The 22511-nt window shown below is 38.4% G+C and overlaps 1 protein-coding gene across 6 annotated transcripts; it reads left to right on the top strand.

Moving 5' to 3' along the window:
• Window positions 1-1679: 1679 nt before the first annotated feature.
• supt6h (SPT6 homolog, histone chaperone and transcription elongation factor) lies at window positions 1680-22405 on the top strand. Of its 6 annotated transcripts, none has more exons than XM_017492226.3 (37): window positions 1680-1816; window positions 2588-2704; window positions 2980-3141; window positions 3864-3934; window positions 4655-4832; window positions 4923-5004; window positions 5175-5430; window positions 6303-6404; window positions 6489-6602; window positions 6983-7072; window positions 7203-7345; window positions 7474-7622; window positions 7710-7823; window positions 8069-8198; window positions 8324-8474; window positions 9495-9649; window positions 9815-10010; window positions 10589-10728; window positions 10959-11076; window positions 11160-11236; window positions 11400-11535; window positions 12353-12490; window positions 13967-14134; window positions 14245-14372; window positions 14468-14675; window positions 15062-15209; window positions 15350-15492; window positions 16593-16733; window positions 16951-17146; window positions 17268-17506; window positions 17641-17754; window positions 18153-18277; window positions 18376-18488; window positions 18644-18721; window positions 19926-20107; window positions 20243-20445; window positions 20776-22405. In XM_017492226.3, the coding sequence occupies exons 2-37, from the start codon at window positions 2599-2601 to the stop codon at window positions 20960-20962; spliced, it is 5181 nt and encodes a 1726-aa protein (XP_017347715.2). In that variant the 5' UTR covers window positions 1680-1816; window positions 2588-2598; the 3' UTR covers window positions 20963-22405. The 6 variants fall into 6 exon arrangements, with proteins under 6 accessions (XP_017347715.2, XP_053543775.1, XP_017347714.2 ...); XM_053687800.1 differs by having other exon boundaries at window positions 20773-22405; XM_017492225.3 differs by having other exon boundaries at window positions 2977-3141.
• The last annotated feature ends 106 nt before the right edge of the window (window positions 22406-22511 follow it).

The raw sequence follows: 22511 nt of genomic DNA, 5'->3' as shown, positions 1-22511 counted from the left end.
ATGAGACCTGAATGCAGAAAACAACCCAGTGTTGGTTTAGTTATTATTTGTGATTAAGGAACGCTTTCCCGCTGCAGACATGCACTGTTAATGAAGTGGATAGGTTATCTGTAAGTGTTTCATACTTTTACAAACACTGGCTTTCCTTTGCTTTGTTCTTTTGGCTCGGCTTTCGTTCAGGTGGACGTGGGCCATCCGGTGGAGGTAGTGTCATGGCTTGGGCTTGCATGGCTGCATCAGAAACAGGATGACTAATGTTTCTTGATGATGTAACTCATGTTGGTAGCAGCAGAATGAATTCAGAAGTCTACAGAAACATTCTGTCTGATAAATCTACAGAGAAATTCATCCAATCTAACTGGGAGGAACGTCATCAAGCAGCAAGACAACGACCCAAAAAGCACTGCCAACACAACAAAGGACTCCATCAGGGAATAAAAGTGGAAAGTATTAGACTGGCCATGTCAGTCATCAGACCTTAACCCAGTTGAGAAGCATTTCACCTCCTGAAGAGGAGACTGAAGGGAGAAACCCCTCAAAACAAACAACACCAGAAAGAGGCTGCAGTGAAGGCCTGGAAAAGCAACACAAAAGAAGAATGCAACAGTTTAGTGATGTCAGTGGGTCACCAAGTTTATGCAGTTATTTCAAGCAAAGGATATGCAACTAAATATTAAGTGTTATTTAATTTAAGACTATCACTTTCAATACTTTTGTTCAAATGTGCCATGTTCTAAGTTATTTAACACGTCTAGATGTAAATATCAGGAAATCCATCCATCCATATTTTGTAGTAGTTATCCTACACAGAGTTGCAGGGAGCCTGGAGCCTATCAAAAGAGGCATGAGGCAGGGGACACCCTGGACGGGGTGCCAACCCATCGCAGTAAATATCAGGAAATGAGCGCTGAAATTCCAATCTGTCATCTCATATTCATATTTTGACCTCAATCCCAAATGTCTTCAGTGTATAGCAAAAACAAAGATTTAGAGTGTAGTTGTTTAACATGTTATTGGGTCAGCGTGGTGGTGCAGCCACTATTCAAATTCATCCTCAGTATTCAATACACTTCTGTATTCAGCATTATGTACACTTCAGTATTCCATACTTAGTATTTCATAAATTTCAGTATTCCATACTTAGTATTATATACAATTCAATATTCCGTACTTAGTATTACATACACTTCAGTATTCTGCACCTCGTATTACATACACTTCAGTATTCCGTACTTAGTATTTTATAAATTTCAGTATTCCATACTTAGTATTATGTACACTTCAATATTCCGTACTTAGTATTTTATACACTTCAGTATTCCGTACTTAGTATTTTATATACTTCAGTATTCAGTACAATTTAGTATTCCGTACTTAGTATTTTATACACTTCAGTATTCAGTACTTAGAAGTTTATACATTACAGTATTCCGTACATCGCATTACATACACTTCAGTATTCGATACTTAGTATTTTATACACTGACATGTCTGTCTTAACCCAATGGGGCACTTTTTCATATCGCAGAGGAAAATATCTATATCACACTATTTAGTCCATTTCGTTTTCAGTTCGTATTTAATCGGTGTTCATTTGAGCTTCATTCGTTTGGCCCTACCGCGAACATCAATCAAACTAACGTCCTATTTACACAGTTGTACCTTTTACGCCGGATGTTACATATTCCAGAGCGGAAGCAAAATCACGCAGCTTTCCGTCGGCCATTTTTGTTGTTAGCTGTCCGAAACGTTCTCTTCCTTTTTACCCTAATATATTTTTTTTCACGATTTTAAGCGACCCACACCGCAGGGGAACGTAAGTATGCTAACAAATTATATCTAAAAAACGCCAAATCCTAGGAACAATTTAGTCTAGATATAAATGTTAATTTTAGACTTGTTTAGCTGCGTCTTTTAGCTAGTTGCGTTAGCTGTGCCCCTGAAGGCCTTGTTTTCTTGCTTGCACATGCTAACATTTCCTTTACGTTGTCGGACTGCGCTGGGAAATCTGTACTTTGGGCAAAATAGGGCTGGTCGGGCGAGAAATAGTTGTTTTCGTAACTGAGTGGATGTTAATTGTGTGTGTGTGTGTGTGTGTGTGTGTGTGTGTGTGTGTGTGTGTGTGTGTGTGTGTTTTATATCAGTATACCCAGTTAGCTATGTAGCCAGCCAACGTCAATGCGGTTAAAGTGGCTGTAAAAATGTTAGTGCTCTTAGTTAAGTGTCTGCGAGAAAAGGGGTTTCCCCAGTCACATTTATTCTCTGATGTGCTGTTGGTAATATAAAATACACCAAGTGCTTTTTTAGAAAATGTACTCTTTAGTAACTGCTGCCGGTATTTTCTCAGCTTTAGATTTGTTGCCGTGATTTCTGTATGCAGAAGCTTCATATCATTTAGGACAGAGGACTACTGTTTTTAATTTGCTGTTTTTATTTCATGTTCTGAGATTTAGTATTTAGTGCAGCTGGTTTATGCAAATCACATTACCTTATCCAGCCTGTCACGAGGAGTTTGCTTTAGTTGCATAGAGCTGCTGTTTTAAAGATCCAGTGATGTAAAGGTTTTGTGTGCGAAATCTTTCAATAGCCCTTGCAGACATGTCGGACTTCATCGAGAGCGAGGCAGAGGAGTCTGAGGAGGAGTTCGAGGAGAAGGATCTGAAGCCCAAGAAGACACAGAGGTTTATGGAAGATGACGATGATGGTAAAGAAGTCTTAGGCAGGATAATTCAACCAGCACACTGATACCAGGCAGATTACATCTAAATGTACAGGCTGACATCAGTATTGTGCTTTACATTCAGTGAGCACTTTATTACATGTAACTCTTATTAGTGCATTATTATTATTAGCCAAGTTATATAAGCTTGTGCGGTGTTATTCAAATTAAACATGTGATTGTTCCACCTGCGTCACTATGTATAAGTTTAATCAGATATGGGTCCCTGTTTTGCTGTGTTTTTTGCTTTTTTTAAGAAGACGAAGAGGAGAACACAGAGGATCAAGATGAACATGGGAACCTGAGAGGACTTATTGATGATGACAATGTGGAGGAGGAAGAGGAGGAGGAGGAGGAGAATAGAAGCGGAGGAGGCGACAGCGACTCTGGAGAGGAGGTCCGACATCGTCGCCGGAAGCGTGGTTAGTGTTCACTTATGCTTTTGCTGCATTTCAGAAAAGATAATACAAGAGCTTATATTTTGGGTTGTGTGTTTTTTTTTTTTTTTGGTGCCTTTTCCAAACTATAACTAATTTGCATATTAGTCTGTCCATACAGGATTTTGTGGCTTTTTTTTTTATTGTTGCATACAAGGATGCTTGATTTTGCTGTGTTTTGGGTTTTTTTGCCCAAAATTTGCAGTGCAATTAGCGGAGTTTTTTGTGTTTTTATTTTTGGCGGAGCATTACTTGAATTGGCGAAATTGCAATTGCATGAATTTGTTTGTTGGCAAGTGAGACCTTTTAGCTGTACTCATGATCAATGCCACATGAGTTGAAGGGGGCTTTAGCTGAATGCGTGTTGTGATAATGTCACATGACGTGTCCTGGCCCAACTCTGCAGAAAATCTGCAATAATTTAGAAAAATTGCGAGCTCCTGCGAATATTGCATTGTTTCCTTGATTTTGTGTTCACAAAATCGCTAAATCACGGAGGGACTGATTATTGAGAAAGTGTTGATTCATCATCATCATCACCGGAACAAGTGGAAATGTGGGATAAGACTCGTAGTTTAGAAGTCTTGAAGGCTTTTAATACACCATATCTGTGTGTGTGTGTGTGTGTGTGTGTGTTAGTTGGGGGGTGGGGGTGGTTGTTTGTTTTAAATGAGCTCAGTGGTGTAAGTTTTGTGTTTCTCTTCCAGATTATGATGATCTTCTGGATGATGATGATCTGGACCTTATTGAAGAGAACCTGGGGGTTAAAATGAAGAGGGTAAGTCTGCAGAAGCCTTATTTCCTGAAATTGGTCCTGCTGGCTATAGCTGATTAGGTTGTTTGTAAACCTTGTACATAAACAGTATATGCATTGTGAAAAGTGCTTAGAACGTAGTTTTTATTTGCTTAGTTATGATATTTCTTCATTACAGTGTCAGCAGCAAAAAAAAAAAAACGGACGTTTTCGATTCCTGCTTCGGCCACTTTTGTATTATGTGCACTTTTAATACGTGGCAATGTGACTAATCCTATATGACCTTTGTCACAATTTTGCATAAAATACATTTATGCCATTTGGCAGACACCCTCATCAAGAGCGATTTACAGTTACTGAGCAGTTGAGGGTTAAATTCCTCGTTCAAGTGCTGGGATTTGAGCTCATGGCCTTCCAGTTAGTAGTCCAGCATCTTAACTAATGAGCTATCACTGCTAAACCAAACAGTCCCAGCCACTTTACCCTAATACTGATGTACTCAGGATGGTATTGAGTGAATTGTTTCAATTGGTTTGCATGCCAATAATAAGATTAGTTAGTAATAGTGTGCAATTTTTAAAAATTTCACTCATTATATGCACATTTTCTTGTACTTTCTATTAAAAAGAACACTCACTAAGACTGCTCCGTGCTGTCCAATCAACCCCCACCCCACTCCTGCACTGTGTGAATAATACTGTTTACACCATAGACGTGAAACTGAAATCATTTTTACCGGCACAGAAAAAGAAGTACTCGCGTGTGAGAACGATGGACGACGATGGTGAAGACGATGAGAAAGACCAGATTGCAGATGAGATCTTTACCAGGGATGGTGATGGGGAAGGTGAAGAAGGTGGAGAAGGTGGAGAAGCACTGCACCCAGGGGATGATGAAGAGGAAGAAGAGGGAGAGGAATCGGGTAGCGTTTCAAGCAGCGTGTGGCATTCAAGATTGAATACCATTATGCCATTTATGCTGTTATTTACATGTGTTGTTTTGATCTGTACAGACATAGATGATTTCATTGTGGATGATGATGGACAGCCCATCACCAAAAAGAAGGGAAAGAAGTTTACTGGCTATACTGATGCGTAAGTAACCATGGTACCCTGTACATCAGTGAAATGTATGTAGTTTTTAGATGGAAATGTGTTTGGGGGGGTTTCTCCATATATTTGGTAAAAATGTTTTTCTGTTAAGTGACAACCCCACCCTTTTATTTATTTAATTAATTATTTATTTTACTTTTTAAACATTGTAGTGCTTTACAAGAGGCCCAAGAAATTTTTGGTGGTGACTTTGACTTTGCCGAGTTTGACCCCGAGGCATACGATCATGCTGAGGAGGAAGAGGAGGATCAGGATGATGAAGCATGGGATCGACCAAAGAAGCAGACAAAGAGGAGAGTGGGCCGCCGCAGCATCTTCGAGATCTACGAGCCCAGTGAGCTGGAAAGCAGTCATATGACTGATCAAGACAATGAAATACGTTCCACGGATATGCCTGAGAGGTTCCAGGTTGGTTTGTGCAGTCAGATTAAACCTGCATTCCCACCCGGCATCAGAAAATTGACTATTACAGTATACTACAGACACCACCATTTTAAAATTCGCAATTAAAGACTTTTGTATAGATGCTTGATAGGGATGCTCCGATCAGGATTTTTGCAGCCAATACCGATTTCTTGTTGTCATGATCGGCCAATCTCGATCATTCAAGCTTTATACAAATGATGTGTAAGCTTTCAGCTGACCGTCACTGTTAACTTCTTTTTCAGGTAAATTAATGCCACAGATGTTGCCTTGGTTATATTATTTACAGAAATTTTGTAGATTGTTGTTTTAATTGAGACTCAAATAAATAAACAACCAATATTCATTTTACAACCGACATTTTAATAGGCCTTTAAAAATACTTTGCAAATGGTAAATTTTTCGTTCTTTCAAATGGTAAATTTAACGTCAAGTGTTCTACGTCCTCACATGTTTTTATGTCATCAACATGCGATTGGCTAAATATAGAGACTACCGATCGAGTCGTAGAACGTGATTATCGGCCGATACCGATTGGCGGCTGATTGATCGGAGCATCCCTAATACTTGACTCAGACTTGCAGCTCAGATGTGAGACTTGATTCATGCTTTCATAAAGACACTTGTGAACATCTTTCCCTTTTATGTATAGCTCATGAAAAGGCAGGGAAGTCAAACAAAAAATTGCAGTGTAAAAGAAATTAATGATGAACACGTCAATCCCAACTATTTTGGATCACCAACATTGTGTTATTTGTCAGATTGATGGAAACAAGTCGCTTTTGGCACATTTTGATGTTGTTCAATTATGTGCCTAAAGTCATTGGAAAATTATTGTCTGCGATTGTGGTCTCCAGTTGCGCACTATACCTGTGAAGCCTGCTGAGGATGATGAACTAGAGGAAGAGGCTGAATGGATCTATAGAAATGCTTTCTCTACACCCACTATATCCATGCAGGTATTGTAAAGCTTCTTATGTTCCTGAATGTATTTAAATTCCATAACCCTCAGTGGTAAGGATAACTGTTGGCCTACATTCTAGGAGAGCACAGACTACCTGGACCGGGGAACCACCACTAACTTTAGCAGGAGAGGCCCCAGTACCATTGCAAAGATCAAGGAGGCGCTCAACTTTATGAGGAACCAACACTTCGAGGTACCTTTTTTAGAGAACAGCAGTTTAACAAAATAAATCTGTATTTTAAAATGAAATGTAAAAAAAAAAAAAAAAGAGTACTATACCATTTTTTATTGCACTAATAACTTGTTACAGAGGATATCACTGTATATCCGAGATTTGCACCATGCTGGCTCAAGAGTAGTGTGAGATCTGAAAGATATAAACAAAATCACCTAGCACACCATTAACAAGCATTTTAAATGCAGAGTTATCTAATATTTTATTATTTCCATTTATTTTTAGATCTATATGTAGTGTTTATCATTTTGATCCAGTGGTAACTGTAATGGAACCGGTAAAAGTTGGCTCTAAAATGAGCATTGAATTGATTCCTGTTCCTGTCTTTCATCGTGCAGGTTCCCTTTATCGCTTTCTACAGGAAGGAGTATGTGGAGCCAGAGCTCAACATTAATGATCTGTGGAAGGTGTGGCAATGGGATGAGAAGGTAAACTCACTATGTTGTATCTTACACCCCTTATATTGTGTTTGTTTGTGGTGTTCATATATATATATATATATATATATATATATATATATATATATATATTGTTTGACCTCTGTGTGTTTTTTCTCAGTGGACCCAGCTGAGGACACGTAAGCAGAACCTAACCCGACTTTTCCAGAGAATGCAGTCATTTCAGTTTGAACAGATCTCTGCTGACCCTGATAAGCCGCTGGCTGATGCCATTCGCCCACTGGACACAGCTGACATGGAAAGGTAAGTCGAACAACTGCATTTGGAGTAAAGGGAGTATTGTGTGAATTTTATTTTTATACAATATTAATACATTATATCGCTCTAAACTTTTTTTTTTTTTTTTTTTTTTTTTTTTTTTTTGGGGGCAGACTAAAAGATGTCCAGTCTATAGAAGAGCTGAGCGACGTGTACAACCACTTCTTGCTCTATTATGGGCGAGACATTCCCAGGATGCAGAATGCGTCCAAAGTCACAAAGAAAAAACTGAAGAAGATCAAGGAAGTGTCAGAGGAAGATGGTACTGCCATGTTATAGTGGAATATGAGTTACTCAGTAGAATATATGACCGGATGTTATTGTGACACTGTCCTTTGGTTTATATCAGGTGAGGAAGCTGAGGTGGAAGAGGAGGAGGAAGAGGAAGAGGAGCAGAAGGGGCCGGATCTGAAGCAAGCCTCCCGTAGAGACATGTACAGCATCTGCCAGGCTGCAGGACTTGGTGTGTGATTTTTAGATGAAAGTTTTTTTGTTTTTGTTTGTTTGTTTTTTATTTGAGATATGCTAACATATTGGGGTCCGTAACGCCAAGAGATATGCAGAAAGCTCAGAAAAATTCAAATGAATTGTTATGGGCACTTTAATATTTTAAAGGCAAACTGTTTTATGTCGAATTGGTATTACATAGTATAAGAATTTCTTTAGAGGCAAGGGCCTGCTGAAGATGAAAATAATCTTGCGTTACAGATGGACTGGCTAAGAAGTTTGGTCTCACTCCTGAGCAGTTTGGTGAAAACTTGCGTGACAGTTACCAGCGACACGAGACTGAGCAGTTCCCTGCGGAGCCATTGGAGCTAGCCAAGGACTATGTATGCAGGTAACACATAAGAGGACTCGAATACCTTGACTTGACAAAATGAATGCTTTTTTCTTTATAGTGATACAAGGTTGCTTACAATGGGCCTATAGCAATATAATGCATAGTTATATTGATGTTCACAGCCAGTTTAACACACCAGAAACCGTTCTAGAGGGCACACGCTACATGGTGGCCATGCAGATTGCCCGTGAACCTCTGGTCAGACATGTCCTGAGACAGACCTTCCAGGAAAGGGCCAAGATCAACATCAAGCCCACTAAGAAGGGCAAGAAGGTAAGGGCCTTTAGATGGCATCAGGTCAGTGAGCTTCTTTCTGTTAATAAAAGCATAGATACATTGTGGTGTATAATTTTTTTCAATATTTGGGATTATTTTCTTCTTATTTTGAAAATGTATGCCATATATGACATCAGGGAAATGGGCATCATTCAAACATCAATTTTCTTTAGTCTCACTAGTTTCCTTATTAATGTTAATTCAGTTAGATGATTGCACAGTAAGCTTACACTGTTACACTGACAGTCATATAGTTTTTGTCAACAAAGAAGGGCACGATCATTAAATGGTAACTAAAGAATTTCAACCTGTTTATTAACATTATATTGATGCATAGTAAATGTGGTTTCCATTTACTGTGTTTGAGAAACAAAGCATTATGACCCTTATTCTCATACAACATTTTGTCAGATCGCTCATAAACCATCTGGTTTATCTGTGCTGCATTTGTCCAGTTTTATAACACAATCTGCACAAGTAATAATATTTTGGAGAGATCTAGAAAAAGACCATCTGCTTAGTGATGTCACAGGCAGTGGTGATTCAACAGTTACTGTGTTACTGATCAGTAGGTCAGCTCAGAAGGCACCACCAAACTGAAACTATTGGGCCCTTGAGCAAGGCCCTTAACCCTCCCAGCTCCAGGGGCACCGTTCCATGGCTAAACCTGTGCTCTGACCCCAACTTTCTAACAAATTGGGATATGCGAAGAAAATAATTTAACTGTGCTGTAATGTATGTGTGATGAATAAAGGCTTCTTCTTCTTCTTCTCTTCAATTCACAAGTGGTGTGTGTACATGCACAGCACAAGTATTAATCGTTTCATTTACTGGCCATATGGGATGGTGTCTTTGAGAGATTTTTTTACGCGTTAATATTATCGTTATAATGCATATTCACCAAAGATGTGTTTTTTGCTTTAAATATTGCTTACTAACGTTTTTAAATAAGATACGTTTGACATATTGTTGCTTTTGTTGATTAGAGATTTAAGCAGTCGTTCTCCTGTGTTCCAGGATGTAGATGAGGCACATTATGCATATTCCTTCAAATACTTAAAGAACAAGGCTGTGAAAGAGCTAAGTGGAGATCAGTTCCTGAAGATGTGCTTGGCAGAAGACGAAGGACTCCTCACTATAGACATCAGCATTGACTTGGTTGGAGTTAAAGGGTAAAATTTTTATACAGAGCCATCTGTTCTGTGCCTAAATCCTAGACAACCCTAGACAATTTTTAAGACTTGCTTGATCCTTCAAAATTATTCCAATGCTGTGCTATAATCCAGGAAAGTGGTTCAATACATGTAATATTTTTTTTTTTGGTCTTACTGTTGCAGCTATGGGGGTGACCAGACCTACTTTGATGAGATAAAGCAGTTCTACTACAGAGATGAGTTCAGTCACCAGGTGCAAGAGTGGAATAAACAGAGAACGCTGGCCATCGAACGTTCTCTCCAGCACTTCCTTTATCCTCAGATGGCCAAGGAGCTGAAGAATAAACTTGTTGCTGAGGCCAAGGAAAATATCATCAAGGTCAGTTTAAAATGATTTAAATGTGATTTAGGATGGTTTTTAGGACATCCCACACAAGAGTTATTGGAACATTGGATTCTGCTTTGTTTTCCACTGACCGAACGGTCATAGTAATGGTAGTGAACGTGGCTCACGCAGTGTGAGGTGTGTTTCCAGTATACGTAAATCCAGCATGGAAGAATTTCCTGGATTCATTTTGTGCTTTTCTTTAGTTGACTGTTTGATTAAACAAGTCATACTGGCTGAGATCTCAAATCATCACTGTACCTTTTCACTGTTACTTAATTTAAATTCGTTCATTATTGTACAACCAAAAATGATCAGTCTTTTTTTTTAAAAAAAGTCATGATGCGATTTATGAGTAACCAGTTAGCAATGAAAAATGCTTCTAGCCGTACCCTGGACTAGCATTAAGTGCAGGCTTAGGTACTTAAAGTTCATACAACTGAAACCATTGTTAGCTCTGTTACTGGTGCCAAATTTTCTCTTGCAGTGATAATTGGTCTGCAGTACATACCCAATTTTTTTACATTTTGAAATGTTTTCGATTGTGGTGACGTTTCTGCTCTGTGATGCAGTCATGCTGCAGGAAACTGTATAACTGTCTGAAGGTGGCTCCGTATAGACCAGACCAGCAGGTGGAGGAGGATGACGACCTAATGGATGACACTCAAGGCAAAGGCATCCGTGTTTTGGGAGTGGCCTTTGCGTCCGGCAGGTACTGACCACTCCTATTTATTAGTTGTTTTTTAAAAAAAAAAAAAAAAAAAAAACAACTAATTTTTGTTTGTTGTTGTTGGGTTTTTTTGTGTTTTTGTTTTTTTTAAAAAAAAAAAAAACAACAACTTGCAAGCTTTGTGTGGTTTGTCATTAAAATCTTGGCTGTCATGTTTATGGTCATACTATAATTTTCAGTATAATTTTGCATGTGGGTGTGTGTTTCCACAGAGACACACCTGTATTCTGTGCTCTGATCAACGGCGAAGGGGAGGTTGTTGACTTCCTCAGGCTTCCTTACTTCTTAAAAAGGAGGAATGCATGGAGGGAGGAGGAACGGGAGAAGAAGGTAAAATGCTCGTAAATGATGACTACAGCCTTTATTGTTGGCAGACTTAATATTCTTAAAATAATTCGACAATATCTCAACAGCTTCAAGACATTGAAAATTTGAAGAAGTTCCTTCTCAGTAAGAAACCACATGTGGTGGCTGTTGCTGGTGAAAATCGGTATTTCTTCTTGCTTTGTCTGAAGCCTTAGTAGATTAATACCAATAATTACTTCCCTGTACTTATGTTTTTCAGTTAATTGTGCATTACTCAGCATGGGTGGCATTGCTGCTACCAGTGATTATTACTGGTGTATGATTCTCCTCTCTCTCATCTTTCGCAGCGATGCTCATATGCTGATGGAGGACATCAAGCGCACAGTCAGTGAGTTGGAGCAAGACTCGTCTCTGCCCACCGTGGGAGTCGAGCTGGTGGACAACGAGTTAGCCACACTGTATATGAACAGCAGAAAGTCTGAGGTGACTCAAAAGGAATACTTTTTTTCAACGTAGTCTTTACTATACGCTGCATCTGTGGTATATGAGTGATAACAACAGGCAAAATTCCATCACATTTCCAAATTGCACTAAAGAAAGTTCATAACTCTATAATTGACGTCTAAAGGCATTTTTTGCATTCTGTGAATAAACATTTAATATATGCAACTACTTAATGGAAATTGTAAATCAGAACCACAACACCCTCACAAAGGATTAGGATAAGACAACGCTGCTCTTATGTAGTGTTATCCAGGACAGGAGCAACACAATAAATATAGTCACAAGCAGCAATCTGTGGGGTCCAAGCACACTTTGCAAAAAGAGCTTCCAGTAGCCAGTTCTTATAAGTTAAGAAGAATGCTAGAGACGGTACCTCAATGTTAAATGCCTTCTCAAAATGGATCAGCTGATTGCAGCTATGTTTTCTAAGTAACCCAGAAAACATAATTAGAAGTCCACCTAATGATTAGCACAACGATGAAATACACTAGTCGGACTTGCTGTCCGTGAGAACCTGAACACATTCAAATTGTGCACGTCTTCATCCCGTCTTCAGCGTGTGATTTAATTTGCGTGTGAATACATGCAGTCAATCACGAGTAACAGCTTTTTGAGCAAACTAAAATCCACTCAGTTACGTACGCTTTTCTTTTTTTCAAGTGGTTTCGTGGTATGCATGTGAAATGTTTATAATGTGTAATAAGTTCTTACCCATAGGCATCCATCACAAGTGAATTTCAAACATCCTTTTTGGGATCAGAAAATACATTGCTCACGTGCTATTTCTTGTGTGCAGGCGGACTTTAGGGACTACCCTCCACTTCTTCGCCAGGCTGTGTCCGTGGCTCGCAAGATTCAGGACCCGTTGGTGGAGTTTGCTCAGGTGTGCAGCAGTGACGAGGACATCCTGTGCCTTAAACTGCATCCGCTACAGGTATTCCACTTAATGCTGAGCAGTACATAATTATTTCTTCCACACAGTTTGTAAAATAATATATATATTAGGGACTGATGTTTGCATGTTATAAACCAATAATCTGTAATGTATTAAAATGTAATGTTCACAGTGAGTGAGAGGACGAAAAAGATTTTCTGTTTATTTATTTATTTTACATTTCTTTGCAAAGTGAAATTTGAAGAAACCTCAGAAAGAATTTGGCAGATTAGTAGTCAGTGTGTTCTGCTTTAAAAAAAAAAAAAAAATTATGATATTGCAGACATGAGCCTCTAATGATATTTCTTTTTTGGAGCCACTGCAGTTGGCTTGCATGATTTTAAAGGATTAGACATCTAGATTAAGTTTAAGAAATTTGTGATTTTTTTTTTTTTATTATTATTTATTTTTTCTTGTGTCTTCCATTCAAATTAATGTAGTTCTTTTGCAAGGTAAATGTTCTTGTTTGTCCTGATGGAGATATCTATACAGGTTAGCTCTAGTTTGTAGAAGTAGTTTGTGTGTAATACAGCTACAACGGTCGATTATTTTGACAATTGATTAATCTGTTGATTATTTGTTCGATTTTTTTTTTTTTTTCGTTATTTCACATTCTGCCCAGTGTTTTCCTTCAAACATTGTGCAAATTGAAGGCTATGAAAAAGGTATTAAATGTATCCATGTGGGCTATGCTATACAAAGAATGTTTTTTTTAAAATATTAACCTTATGTTTTGAAAACAAAAAAACCTTTTTGTCCACAAGCTTTAAAGCAGAAGTTAAATCAATATATTAAAATGCAAAAAAAACAACTGAAAAACAAAATCACAAACTAAGTGTTAACTGGTGAGAGGTTGAATGTTCTGCAGTAACACACACATTCACTCATTTGAACACAGTCAAATTACTTTACTCTGTAAATGTATGACACTTCTTACATTTATATACTATTGCATGTTTTAACCCCCTTACACTGCTCTCATTAACAAACACAATTACTTTTGTTTCTAAATAGAGCTAAATATTATCTATATATATATATATATTATATCCCCGACAGGCGGTGGGATTGAAAATGAGCAGCACTTGCTTATAGGTACAGCAATGAGGTGAATTGGTGAAACTACCATGAAGTTTAAACTTTTAAACTGGAGGTTTTATTTTTTCTTTCATTTTCTGGTTGTGGAACAATTTCACCAGGCAGCTATGAATAAACAGCTAATACCCCTGACATCACTGTGTCATTCACAAAACTATCACCAAATTAGACAACAAATTAATGCCTTACTTTATTGGCAAGAAAAAAGGAAATATGATTGTCAAAAAAAACTCATGCACTGCAACTTTATCCATGTACTATTTTTAAAGTTCATTGTCACTGAATTGTGATAGGCACGATAAGGGTAGATAATTGATGTACTACAATTGATTTGATTTATAATGTTCTCATATCTTATGTCATTGCTATAATTTCCAGGAGCATGTTGTGAAGGAGGAGCTGCTCAACGCACTTTACTGCGAGTTTATTAACCGTGTGAACGAAGTTGGAGTAGATGTGAACAGGGCCATTGCTCATCCTTACATGCAGAGTCTGGTTCAGTATGTCTGTGGCTTAGGACCGAGAAAAGGCTCACATCTGCTCAAGGTAAGCTTTCTCTCTAGTATCTAGTATTAAGGATATGGATTCTCTGTCCTTCAAATGGTGGTTAGATGATAAATTGACTCTTCTTCTTCGTGTCCTCGCCTTCATATCAGATTCTTAAACAAAACAACACTCGTTTGGAAAACCGGACGCAGTTGGTCACAATGTGCCATATGGGACCTAAAGTGTTTATCAACTGTGCGGGATTTATCAAAATCGACACTGCTTCCCTCGGAGACAGGTGACATTTTAACTTACTTATACCTGACTTATTCCTCTGGTTTTATCTGCAACGATCTGAAAAATAGACTGTTTTGTTTTTATTTCACCCCATAGCACCGACTCCTACATTGAGGTTCTAGATGGCTCTCGTGTTCATCCTGAGACTTACGAGTGGGCTCGTAAAATGGCGGTGGACGCCCTGGAGTATGATGAGTCAGCAGAAGATGCAAATCCTGCAGGAGCTTTGGAGGAGATCCTGGAGAACCCAGAGAGGCTAAAGGACCTGGATCTGGATGCATTTGCTGAGGAGTTAGAGAGACAGGTGAGTCAGCAACAGAACGTACAACTCATTAAGTGTGTTTGCATGCACAAAATAATCGGATAACCAGAGGAGGGAAAAAAAAGAATGAATCCAATGCAATTGTATGCACAAGGGGGTTGATAGGACTTTGGGATGTAGGGATTAAATATCTTTCAAAACCCTGACCTGGAAGGAAGTACGTTCCATCATTGTGTTTTTATTATTATTATTTTTGCTCTTTTTTTCTCTCTCTCTTCTGTCTGTTGTGTTTAATGTGTCCATTGCAGCTCATGTCAATTCGGCTACATTTGCTTAAATAAGCTCATGTATTAATTAAAAATTCTGATTTTGTCAAATGTGTAATCAGTGATGAGTTGTTTTTTATTGTCATACCTGTTTGTCACCAGGGCTACGGTAATAAGGGAATCACACTGTATGACATCCGTGCTGAACTCAGCTGTAGGTATAAAGACCTGCGAGCCCCATACAGACCCCCCAACACAGAGGAGGTCTTTAACCTGCTCACTAAGGAGACCCCTGAAACCTTCTATATCGGTAGGCACTATATACAAGTGATGGACTTGATAGTCTTGAATTGAATAGAATAAAAAACATATTTGAAGATTTGCATAATTTTGAAGAAATCCTTATTTATTAATTATTTAAGTCCTAATTCCCTTGTCATGTGTACACAGGTAAGCTAATTACCAGTGTCGTTACTGGCATCGCTCACAGACGGCCTCAAGGGGAAAGTTATGATCAGGCTATTCGTAATGATGAGACTGGACTATGGCAGTGTCCCTTTTGCCAGCAGGACAACTTTCCTGAGCTCAGCGAGGTGAGACCCCCCTCCCCTTTCCCCCAGTTTTGCCTTTGCCCAACTATTTCAGTTATCCATATAGGTAATGTAATTTTAAGATGTTTTTGACAATTAAGGAGCAATTGCAGGTGTAATCTGATGCTCTTCATTTCAACCATCCTTTCCCTTGAAGGAAGAATTCCACTAATATTTTTATTTTTACTATAATTGATGATTTTAGTATGATTTTAGTTTCCTTCTCTAAGAGAAGATTGATTTGAGGAAAAGTTTTGGAGAAATGTACCCAATATACAGTTCCTTGCATATACTTCTCTGCCTCACATACATTTCTCCAGCCAGAGGGAGTAGTAACAAACCTAGTCATGGCTAATTTCTATAATATATAATGGATTATTTTAAAAAAAAAAAAAAAAAAAAAAGGACATTGCTGTCCAAAACATGACACACACACACACACACACACACACACACACACACATATATATATATATATATATATATATATATATATATGTATATATGTATATATGTATGTGTGTGTGTGTGTGTGTGTGTATATATATATATATATATATATATATATATATATATATATATATATATATATATATATATATATATATATATATATATGTATGTATATGTATATATGTATATGTGTGTGTGTATATATATATATATATATATATATATATATATGTATATGTATATATATATATATATATATATATATATATATATATATATATATATATATGTATATATATATGTATATATATATGTATATGTATATATGTCATGACCATTTAGTGTAATGACTTTCTGTGAGGTATTTTGAAGGGCCTTTAAACAATTCAGACCGTGAGTTTCTATCACTGCTATGAGTAATTCTGCCTCTTAGATTTCCCAAGCACACTGGTTCTCAAAGCAGTCCTCAAGGCAGGGAGTACTTGTGAGGATCTCTAGGTTGTACGACTTGATCTAGAAAGCAAGAACATGGACCATCTGCAGGGCCCTGAGGAACCACTTTGAGAACCACTGCTCAAGAGTAGTAATTAATGATCCTACAAAGTGACGAACACGAAGAACATTTTTTTTTTTTTCTTTTTCACGCTCAGGTCTGGAATCACTTTGACAGTGGCTCCTGTCCTGGACAGGCTATTGGTGTGAGAACTCGTCTAGATAACGGTGTCATGGGTTTCATCCCCACCAAGTTCCTCTCAGACAAGGTGGTTAAGCACCCAGAGGAGAGGGTGAAGGTGAGGTTATCATACAACAGAGCATAATTTGGATTATTTCTCTTTCATATATAGTAACCGCAACTAATACATGTATTAACTGCAGTCAAATGTGTCAATATGATTCACTCAGTAGGACAGTTGAGCTGCTTGAGGTGGTGGTGGCAGATTTCAGTATTAAGTGAGTACATATTCATCTTTTTCTGCATTCGAGTAACTCTTAGTTCTCTGTCTTTAGGTTGGCATGACTGTCCACTGTCGTATCATGAAGATTGACATTGAGAAGTTCAACGTGGACCTTACATGTAGGACATCTGACCTCAGTGACAAGAACAACGAGTGGAAGCTTCCCAAGGACACCTACTATGACTTTGATGCTGAAACCGAGGATGTCAAACATGACGAAGAGCAGAAGAAGAAACAACAAAGGACCAGTAAGACCCCTCATTTAACAATATTTTTGTAATGCTACAAAAAAGCAAGGTGGTTGTTCAGATTGTCAATTATAAATATCTAGTAAAAATACGCTTGTGTTTGTGTCCTTCTTTTTCATAGCTTATATCAAGCGTGTCATTGCCCACCCATCGTTCCACAACATTAACTTCAAGCAGGCGGAGAAGATGATGGAGACAATGGATCAGGGTGATGTGGTGATCAGGCCGAGCAGTAAAGGGGAGAACCACCTGACTGTCACGTGGAAGGTAGCAGATGGGATCTACCAGCACGTGGACATACGGGAGGAGGGCAAAGAAAACGCCTTCAGCTTGGGACACACGCTGTGGATTAATAATGAGGTGAACACGCACAAGTAGATTGCTGCTCTGTGTAGTGCAGTTCAATTACTCTTTCATTACATCCTTTATATTTTGGCAGATAAAGTGTTCAAATGAAGCTATTTTTGTACTGATTAATCATTCTCTGCATGCAGGAGTTTGAAGATCTTGATGAAATAACAGCCCGTTATGTGCAGCCCATGGCTGCCTTTGCTCGGGATCTTCTCGGCCACAAGTACTTCCAAGACTGCAGTGGTGGAGATAGGAAGGTGTGATAGCGAGTGCTCACAAGTGACAAATTATTAAGCATAACACAAAAAATGCATGAATAAAGAACAACATTTAAATCTGTACAGAAATAGTCATACTTTTAATAAAAACAATGTATTACTGTTTACAGTGGCATTGGGTGGTAGGAACCCAACTATAGCAATGCATTAATGTTCAGAAGCTCTAATAGAATTGATCTAAACATACTTCATTTTATACAATGCAGTGGTACAAGTATACTACTAGTATGTTTCACATAATGTTAAGTTAAAATTACAGACACTAGTCAGACTCGTACACGCAAGCTTGGCCTGTCAAAGAAATTAACACATCTGTAGTCTGTTCTCTGTTTGACTGTCTGATAAAGTTTTTGACATGCATTTATCCTATTATGCAGAAAATGGAGGAGATCCTCATCAAGGCAAAGAAAGAGAAGCCCACTTTCATCCCCTACTTTGTTTCGGCCTGCAGAGACCTACCTGGAAAGTTCCTCCTAGGATACCAGCCTAGAGGGAAGCCAAGGTAAGCGAGCTTAAATTAAACTTGCTCTTCACTTTTACAAGTTGAAGTAAATCTAATTTCCAAGCATATGAGAAACATATGGCTGCTTTATCTTACAGGATAGAGTATGTGACCATCACTCCAGATGGATTCAGGTATCGCTCCCAAATATTCCCCACAGTGAATGGACTCTTCCGATGGTTTAAAGACCACTACCAGGAGCCCGTGCCAGGTCAGTGACTGTTGTTGCTTGTCTTTTACTCTGAACTGATTTGCAGTGTCAGACTTCATCAACAGATGGAATTTCTGAGGTGGTTATTATTCAGTACACAAATATGCATTTTCTACCATATATTCACCTGTGTCTGTTTCTCTGTCTGTCTGAAGGAGTAACGCCCAGCAGTAGCAGCAGAATGCGAACACCAGCATCTGTGAATGCAACTCCAGCCAACATTAACTTTGCAGGTCAGTGCTGCACTTTAAGGCTCCTGTCAGAACTGTACATTTTTAAATCCCAGGAAATAAAAAGGCAGAAATATTACAGTACTCGAATACCAACTGAATTTGCTGCTCAGGCCGATCCGAGAACTGTCTGCATGGCCATTTATTCTTCCTGCCACTTAATCAGAAACGAAATGAGACAAGCAAATTGGAATTATACAATCATATATGTGCAAATTTGCCCAATTATAGTAATGGTAATCTGTCAGTTATCATAGTAATCTGTGTTTGCTAGGTTAATTTTCAGATGCTAGGTTACTCAGACTTGAAAAGCCTGTCTATGTGGGAATGTGGTTTCAATTAAGCCACCGTCGGCCTTTATCCAAGCCCTGTCCAGTTTACATTTAAAATGATTCATTCTGTGTCAGTGCAGGTAGACAGTGGAAAATTACTGATTATTCTTGTAATCTTCTTTCATATAGTTTTCCATCAAGACCTTTTAACTGGAGTTCGACCAATATTGATTTTTTATTACCGATACCGATTATTTGCGTTATTGTGCCCAATAACTGATATTTATTAATTGTTTTATTTCTGGTTTTGACACAGTGTTAACAACACCACTAAACTGAACAAACCGTTTTATTTATAACCATTGTCAATTTCACTTCCTCCTTGCATACAAAACAAACAAAAAAAACTTATATATACACCAATACAGGGGTCTGAACAGTGCAAAAAATAAAGTTCACTGTTACTAAAGTGTGGTGTGTTTTTTGTTTTGTTTTGTTTTTGTTTTGTTTGTTTTTGTAATATAAATTGAATCTTTGAGGTAAATAGATTACGTGACTCTGTGAGTTTGTCTCTCTTTCTTAATGCCAAGCTGCTTAAACTACATATCAGGCATTTATGTAACGCATCTAATATGTGCATTATTGGCTGTTATGTTAAATAAAGTTTATTCATTAAAGCAAAGCAAGTATACTTGACCTGTGCACACCAATGTTAACCCGTTTCTCCCTCAGAGTCAGTGCTGCATCGACAGTCCTGTATGCAATTCTCAAAATGCCCATAAGATGGCGCATTTATAGGTGGCTTAGATATTACAAAACCGATATCCGATAATGGAAATATCCTTAAATATCGTGGAAAATATCTGTAAAACCAAATATCTCTCTATTTCTACTATTAACCTGATTATTTTTCCCTCGGTCTTTCTCTATTTCAGATCTAACGCGGGCTGTCAACGCTCTTCCCAGGAATGTGACGTCACAGATGTTTAATGCTATAGCGGCAGTAACCGGGCAGGGCCAGAATCCTAATACTACTCCAGCACAGTGGGCCTCGAGCCAGTACGGTTACAGCGGAGGCAGCAGTGCAGGAGGAGGAGGCAGCAGCAGCGCTTATCATGTATGCTTATCACACTCTGTAAAAAATATTTACCTAATCACAACTGAGCATACGATCTTATGCACATTAGAGTCAGTTTCATTTGATAAAATTTAATATACTAAGCTGTTTTTTTCCTCTTTTGTGGACGTGCAGGTGTTTGCAACACCGCAGCAGCCTATGGCGACGCCCCTGATGACACCCAGCTACTCGTACACTACCCCAGGCCAACAGCAAGCCATGAGCACACCACAGTATCCAAGCAGCACACCGCAGTCCTCCCACAGCCACCACCAACACCCTTCATCCACACCGTCGTCCTCCTCCTCGTCATCCAGGGTTCGGACACCACAGCCAAAGTGAGTGAATAGTGTTCAGCCACAGTTGCATCGCATAACACTGCTTGAGAAAGCAGGAGTTGTTTCTCTGTAGGTTATGAGATGGAGATTTCAGAGGAATTAGTAGTAAACTACTCATTTAAAAAAAGATTATGAAATGCAACCAGGAATTTCGTTTGATTCTCGGTTGAACTAGTAAGCACATTTGTTAACGACGCACACTTAAATTCAACATGACAGCACTTAGTAGCTCTAAGAAGCTAATCTAAGTTAACTGATCCCAGATTTACGATAAGTTTGGAAAATTGCTTACTGATGTCTTGGGCATTTTCTCCCCTTACCGTTTAGCAGAACAACCTCTCACACTGCTGTGGATTGGGGTAAAATGGCTGAACAGTGGCTGCAGGAGAAGGAGGCTGAGAGACGTAAGAAGGCAACTCGCATGACGCCACGGCCCTCACCGAGCCCCATGATCGAGAGCACACCTATGTCCATCACTGGAGATGCCACACCACTGCTGGATGAGATGGACCGATAGACGTTAACATTCTCATAGCAAAAACAAGCCTCCACATTCATTTCATCTGTCATCTGTTTCTCATCATGTGCTTTCTTAATAATTGCTCAGTCTTTCACTGCTCGAAGTGTTTCATTTTGAAAAGCAGTCATTCAGAGCTAGTGAGACAAACTACAGAAATGACAAACTGATTCAGGAAATGGACCTGTGATGAAGTTGCTCTTTTTTTTTTTCCTTCTTCTTTCTTTTAGAAAGGAGCACAGGTGTGCGCCCTCTATTCCTATTTTTGTTGAGGTTTTAACAAGAGCTAAAAGTTAAGACTCTGAATAAAAACACATGGTGGACGGGCTCTGTGGCATTGCTGAGTGTGTTGAGTTGAGAGCTGGCTAATTCAGGATTGCTTCACTAAATGGAAAGCTGTTCACGTTTTCTATAATGCATCCTAATAAATCAAACTGACCTGCGGTATCAGCCCGAATGCTGTGATACACATGTTGCGACACTTTAACAGGGATGTTGTAAATGAGTTGCACACCCGTGTAATAGGGCGAGGTGTTTGTTACAAGATGCACTTAACAGTGTTAATATTTGATGCTATCAAAGATCGCATTAAGAAGAGCCAAGCCTGGAAAAGGAGTCTTGATACCAGTTTCCCCTTTACTGCAAATCTGTGAGTTTTGATGCATAATGCATAAAAACGCCAATGTTGGAATATGTCGTTATCAGAAGCTTTACTGATCTACAGCTTCTGCGGTACTTTGATACTTATGAGTATGTGGTTCAAAGTTTATTGTAATACTTTCTAAAGAAATGTTTTGGGGCCATGAATGAAATCTTGCTCTCCCCCAATTTTATGAGTTCGTTATTTGAATTTATTCATTTTGTCACATAAATGTGGTCAACTTGCTGTGCTTCAGCTCAGATATAAATTTTTGTTCACGAGCATATTCTGTGACGATTATTTTTTATCAAAGCCAGATTTTAATTAGTTCCACAGGCGCATTTTCTTCATCAGCGTCTCTGACCCAACACAGAACAGAGAAATCTGCATTCATTTCAACTATTGTGTCCTGATGTGACAGTTTCCTTATATACTGTGACTGTTTTTTTAAATCTTCATGTTAAACCTAGTCCTGTCCATTTTAGTTTTATCAATTCCCAAAGCCTTTTTTTTTATTATTATTATTTTTTAAATTTATATATATAGTTGTCTTTATTATTTTCCCTGGATCTGCCTAGTAGTGTAGTCATTCCTTTGTTCCTGTTATTGAATTCTGCCAAAAGGACTGTTTTGGGGTTTTTTTTCCCTGCAGTGTGCTCTGTACAGGGGTTGGGTCATGTGGGAATAGTGTGACCTTGTTGGCAAGAAGTGACTGCAAATGAATGTGAATGCTGTTCAGTATATTTCACTGCTAAGATCATGTTCATTTCGTTTCTTTGATAAAATTCCCAAAAGCAAAAACACAGAGCTGTCTTGCTGGTTTCATTATAGGGATCGTATGACACAGTGAATGTTGTGTGTCACCAAAAGGGCCAGATGTTTGCATCTTTCTTTTTTTAAACAATAGAT

The sequence above is a fragment of the Ictalurus punctatus genome, chromosome 18, assembly GCF_001660625.3.
Source record: "Ictalurus punctatus breed USDA103 chromosome 18, Coco_2.0, whole genome shotgun sequence".
NCBI classification, from domain to species: Eukaryota; Metazoa; Chordata; class Actinopteri; order Siluriformes; family Ictaluridae; genus Ictalurus; species Ictalurus punctatus.
Note: the sequence above shows the minus strand (reverse complement) of the source record. Positions and strands in the feature narration are given on the sequence as shown.